We start from the raw sequence: 5,929 nt of genomic DNA, 5'->3' as shown, positions 1-5,929 counted from the left end.
GAACTACATATAGAACTACATATAGAACCATCCACCTAATCACCCTTCCATGGAACTACATATAGAACTACATATAGAACCATCCACCTAATCACCCTTCCATGGAACTACATATAGAACCATCCACCTAATCACCCTTCCATGGAACTACATATAGAACTACATATAGAACCATCCACCTAATCACCCTTCCATGGAACTACATATAGAACTACATATAGAACCATCCACCTAATCACCCTTCCATGGAACTACATATAGAACTACATATAGAACCATCCATATATCTACATATAGAACCGCCCATAGAACCGCCCATAGAACCGCCCATAGAACCGTCCATAGAACGACATGTAGAATCCGTTTAGTAATTTAAAAGCGTCTCTGGGGTCAGTAGTCATCAGACCGCGTCTCTTCCTTGGTCATTACTTCCTCTCTCACACACTGGTTCTGGTTTTGCTGTGTTCTAAAGTTGCCTCTCTCCCTGTGTGTGTGTGTGTTCTCTCTCTGTGTGTGTGTGTGTGTCTGTGTGTGTCTGTGTGTGTGTTTCTCTGTCTGTGTGTGTGTTTCTCTGTCTGTGTGTGTGTGTGTGTTCTCTGTCTGTGTGTGTGTGTGTGTTCTCTGTCTGTGTGTGTGTGTGTGTTCTCTCTCTGTGTGTGTGTCTCTGTCTGTGTGTGTGTGTGTCTCTGTCTGTGTGTGTGTGTGTGTCTCTGTCTGTGTGTGTGTGTGTGTGTCTCTGTCTGTGTGTGTGTGTGTGTGTGTGTGTGTCTCTGTCTGTGTGTGTGTGTGTGTGTGTGTGTGTCTCTCTCTGTGTGTGTTTGTGGTGTCTCTCTCTGTGTGTGTGTTTCTCTGTCTGTGTGTGTGTTTCTCTCTCTGTGTGTGTGTGTGTGTGTGTGTGTTTCTCTGTCTGTGTGTGTGTGTCTCTGTCTGTGTGTGTGTGTCTCTGTCTGTGTGTGTGTGTCTCTGTCTGTGTGTGTGTGTCTCTGTCTGTGTGTGTGTGTCTCTGTCTGTGTGTGTGTGTGTCTCTGTCTGTGTGTGTGTGTTTCTCTGTCTGTGTGTGTGTGTGTGTGTGTGTGTGTTTCTCTGTCTGTGTGTGTGTTTCTCTGTGTGTGGTGTGTGTGTGTGTGTGTTCTCTGTCTAAGCAGCTGAAGAACCTTGACTTTGAGGAGCTGCAGCTCCGTCTGACGGCTCTGGACCCCATGATGGAGCGAGAGATCGAGGAGCTACGCCGGCGCTACACCGCCAAGAGACAACCCATCCTCGACGCAATGGACGCCAAGAAACGCAGACAGCAGAACTTCTGAAGAGCATGACCTGAGGATCACATTCTGACCTGGGCCCGTGTTCATACAGTGCTGATCTGGGCTTAAGGTTGTCCACTTTCCATGTAATCTCATTCCTTACGATCTGAAAGACAGAACTGATCCTAGATCAGCACTCTGGCAGCAGAACTGCTGAGGACCTTAACAGAAAGCACCAGGCCTTCTCTAAGACCTGACACAGGGAGAGGAGAGACCTGACTGGAATTGAATTCACCCTGTGCTTCTAAAATGTCCTCCATTTTTGTCTCTCATCACCACCCCAGTAGTCAGGATGACTCCAGTCCAAACTATTTCCCCATTGCTCAGGACTATTGTAAACAATTCTTAGCCTCCCTATCTGTTAATTATGAACCTGGAGGTAGCGTTATATCTCAAAGTATCATTTTCCTAAAGATGTTTCTCCCAGCTCTGCTACTCTGTTGGCTCTTGGGAAATGACCAGCAGTTATGGGAGATAATGTTAAAGGAGTTACTCGTAGACTCTCTGCATTGTAATGTCAGAAAATGTCCAGAATATATCTGCAGAAATAGTGGAATGATAGTGTTTTACACAAAGAAAAAAATGTTTGACAACAAAAGACAGATGGGGAAACCTGAACCCTTCCTCTCTCCCATCGCCGTCGCTAAGAGGCGTGGTCATCCCCTCTCTCCCATCGCCGTCGCTAAGAGGCGTGGTCATCCCCTCTCTCCCATCGCCGTCGCTAAGAGGCGTGGTCATCCCCTCTCTCCCATCGCCGTCGCTAAGAGGCGTGGTCATCCCCTCTCTCCCATCGCCGTCGCTAAGAGGCGTGGTCATCCCCTCGAGCACAACCAATAATGGCAGACTTGGTAAAGCGGCCAATGTAGAAATCACTCTTTCCTGGTTACTATAGTTCTACACTCCTTCCTGGTTACTATAGTTCTACACTCCTTCCTGGTTACTATAGTTCTACACTCTTTCCTGGTTACTATAGTTCTACACTCCTTCCTGGTTACTATAGTTCTACACTCCTTCCTGGTTACTATAGTTCTACACTCCTTCCTGGTTACTATAGTTCTACACTCTTTCCTGGTTACTATAGTTCTACACTCCTTCCTGGTTACTATAGTTCTACACTCCTTCCTGGTTACTATAGTTCTACACTCCTTCCTGGTTACTATAGTTCTACACTCCTTCCTGGTTACTATAGTTCTACACTCTTTCCTGGTTACTATAGTTCTACACTCTTTCCTGGTTACTATAGTTCTACACTCTTTCCTGGTTACTATAGTTCTACACTCTTTCCTGGTTACTATAGTTCTACACTCCTTCCTGGTTACTATAGTTCTACACTCCTTCCTGGTTACTATAGTTCTACACTCCTTCCTGGTTACTATAGTTCTACACTCTTTCCTGGTTACTATAGTTCTACACTCTTTCCTGGTTACTATAGTTCTACACTCTTTCCTGGTTACTATAGTTCTACACTCTTTCCTGGTTACTATAGTTCTACACTCCTTCCTGGTTACTATAGTTCTACACTCCTTCCTGGTTACTATAGTTCTACACTCTTTCCTGGTTACTATAGTTCTACACTCCTTCCTGGTTACTATAGTTCTACACTCCTTCCTGGTTACTATAGTTCTACACTCCTTCCTGGTTACTATAGTTCTACACTCTTTCCTGGTTACTATAGTTCTACACTCTTTCCTGGTTACTATAGTTCTACACTCCTTCCTGGTTACTATAGTTCTACACTCCTTCCTGGTTACTATAGTTCTACACTCTTTCCTGGTTACTATAGTTCTACACTCCTTCCTGGTTACTATAGTTCTACACTCTTTCCTGGTTACTATAGTTCTACACTCCTTCCTGGTTACTATAGTTCTACACTCCTTCCTGGTTACTATAGTTCTACACTCCTTCCTGGTTACTATAGTTCTACACTCTTTCCTGGTTACTATAGTTCTACACTCCTTCCTGGTTACTATAGTTCTACACTCCTTCCTGGTTACTATAGTTCTACACTCTTTCCTGGTTACTATAGTTCTACACTCCTTCCTGGTTACTATAGTTCTACACTCTTTCCTGGTTACTATAGTTCTACACTCTTTCCTCAATTCTTGTTTATGTGAGAACATTATAGTAGGGAATTATTGTACCATCTAAATCGCTGTGAATATATATTTTTAACAGCAAAAATATAGTTTTTCCAGCTAGTTGGATGAAATGGAAAGTAAAATAGTCTTAGCACGATGTTCCAGGGGGAAAAGCTGTTGGTACATTCGTCTGTGGTAGCAGCAGCCAGCCTGGGGGACGATGGAGGATCGATGGAAACCCGGTGGTGTTTGTTTGATATTATCATGATGTAATACTGTATATAACCCAGTTACGGAAAGCTGTGGTGCTTTGTCCACAACCAAAGACTATCTTAATGAGAACGAAAGAGCAATGAATTCATGTGGTCTGAGTGGACAGACTGTTTTCTTCCAATAGGAACTATGCTGAACAACAATATAAACACAACATGTAAAGTGGTGGTTCCATGATTCATGAGCTGAAATAAAAGATCCCAGAAATCTTCCTATATGCACAAAAATCTTATTTCTCTAAAATGTTGTGCACAAATGTGTTTTACATCCCTGTTAGTGAGCGTTTCTCCTTTGCCAAGATAATCCATCAATCTGACAGGTGTGGCATATCAAGAAGCTGATCAAACAGCATGATCATTACACAGGTGCACCTTGTGCTGGGGATAAATAACATAAGACCACTGAAATGTGCCGTTTTGTCACAACACAATGCCACAGGGGTCTCTTGTTTTGAGAGCGCTTGCAATTGGCATGCTGAGTGCAGGAATGTCTACCAGAGCTGTTGCCAGAGAGTGTATTGTTAATTTCTCTACCATAAGCCACCGCCGTCATTTTTGGGGGATAATTTGGCAGCACGTCCAACCGGCCTCACAACCGCAGACCCACATGTATGGCATCGTGTGGGCGAGCGGTTTGCTGTTGTGAACAGAGAACCCCACAACCACCATGGGGCAGTGTTGTGGGCAGGCATAAGCTATGGACAACGATCACAATTACATTTTATCGATGGCAATTTGAAGGCACAGAGATACCGTGATGAAATCCTGAGGCCCGTTGTTGTGCCGTTCATCCACCGCCATCACCTCATGTTTCAGCATGATAATGCACAGCCCCATGTCGACAAGCGATCTGTACACAACTCCTGGAAGCTGAAAATGTCCCAGTTCTTCCATGGCCTGCATACTCACCAGACATGTCTCCCATTGAGCATGTTTGGGATGCTCTGGATCGACGTGCACAACAGCTTGTTCCAGTTCCCGCCAATATCCAGCAACTTCACACAGCCATTGAAGAGGACTGGGGACAACATTCCACAGGCCCCAATCAGCAGCCTGATCAACTCTATGCGAAGTAGACGTGTCGTGATGCATGAGGCAAATGGTGGTCACCCCAGATACTGATAGTGGCATGGATCAGAAACCAATCTTTTTGTTTTAAGGTACCTGTGACCAACAGATTCATATCTGTATTCCCAGTCATGTGAAATCCATAGATTAGGGCCTAATTGATTTATTTCAATTGATTTCCGTATATGAACTGTAACTCAGTAAACTTTTTGAAATTGTTGCGTTTTTATATTTTTTGTTCAGTGTAGATCTGAAAACCTAATGCAGGTGATGTGCTCTTTTGTGAAACATGAAGTTAAACCCTGTTCATTGGAATATCTGCTGGTGTTTTTCTCCTGTTCTGCTCGATATTCTGAGACCGTTTACTACAGTACTCTTATCTTTCCCTGTAATGTAGACACAGGCTTTGTTTCCTGTACTGTTCGTTCTTCATGAGTCATAACACGATCTCACAGTCATATGATTTCCATGCTGTGATGGTGCACTGTCCCCTGTCTGCCTCGGGTCTGGACCTCCAAGCCACTTCCACTTCCTCTAATCAGGGACTGATTTAGATCTGGGACTCCAGCAGCCTCTGGAGCTCGTAGGGTCAGAGTTGAACAGCCCTGCCCTATGAAGTACATTACATTTTGACAAGGACCCGTAGGTACGACACAGGGTATACAACAACTAGGAAGGAAAGTTGAGAACAAGTTCTTATTTACAATGGTGGCCTACCCCAGACCTACCCCAGACAACGCTACCCCGGCCTACCCCAGACCTACCCCAGACAACGCTACCCCGGCCTACCCCAGACGACGCTACCCCAGACGACGCTACCCCAGACGACGCTACCCCAGACGACGCTACCCCAGACGACGCTACCCCGGCCTACCCCAGACGACGCTGGGCCAATTGTGCTCTGCCCTATGGGACTCCCAATCACAGCTGGTTGTGATACAGACTGGAATTGAACCAGGGTCTGTAGTGACGCCTCCAGCCGCTGAACCAGGGTCTGTAGTGACGCCTCCAGCACTGAGATGCAGTGTCTTAGACCGCCGCGCCACCCGGGGAGCCTCAGACCGCCGCGCCACCCGGGGAGCCTCAGACCGCCGCGCCACCCGGGGAGCCTCAGACCGCCGCGCCACCCGGGGAGCCTCAGACCGCCGCGCCACCCGGGGAGCCTCGGACCGCCCGCGCCGCCCGGGGAGCCTCGGAGCGCCGCGCCGCC

At 46.3% G+C, this 5,929-nt stretch overlaps 1 protein-coding gene across 2 annotated transcripts in view; it reads left to right on the top strand.

Moving 5' to 3' along the window:
• stk3 (serine/threonine kinase 3 (STE20 homolog, yeast)) overlaps positions 1–3,869 on the top strand; it is a 23,004-nt gene extending 19,135 nt beyond the window's left edge. The window contains exon 11 of one of the 2 annotated variants that reach the window (XM_045695095.1): positions 1,143–3,869. In XM_045695095.1, coding sequence (XP_045551051.1) covers positions 1,143–1,304 — 162 coding nt within the window. In that variant the 3' untranslated portion in view covers positions 1,305–3,869. The remainder of the gene's footprint in view (positions 1–1,142) is intronic. The other variant, XM_045695096.1, reaches the window with a different exon arrangement.
• The last annotated feature ends 2,060 nt before the right edge of the window (positions 3,870–5,929 follow it).

The sequence above is a fragment of the Salmo salar genome, chromosome ssa14 (genome assembly GCF_905237065.1).
Source record: "Salmo salar chromosome ssa14, Ssal_v3.1, whole genome shotgun sequence".
Classification (NCBI taxonomy): domain Eukaryota; kingdom Metazoa; phylum Chordata; class Actinopteri; order Salmoniformes; family Salmonidae; genus Salmo; species Salmo salar.
This window is presented reverse-complemented; position numbering and strand designations above follow the sequence as displayed.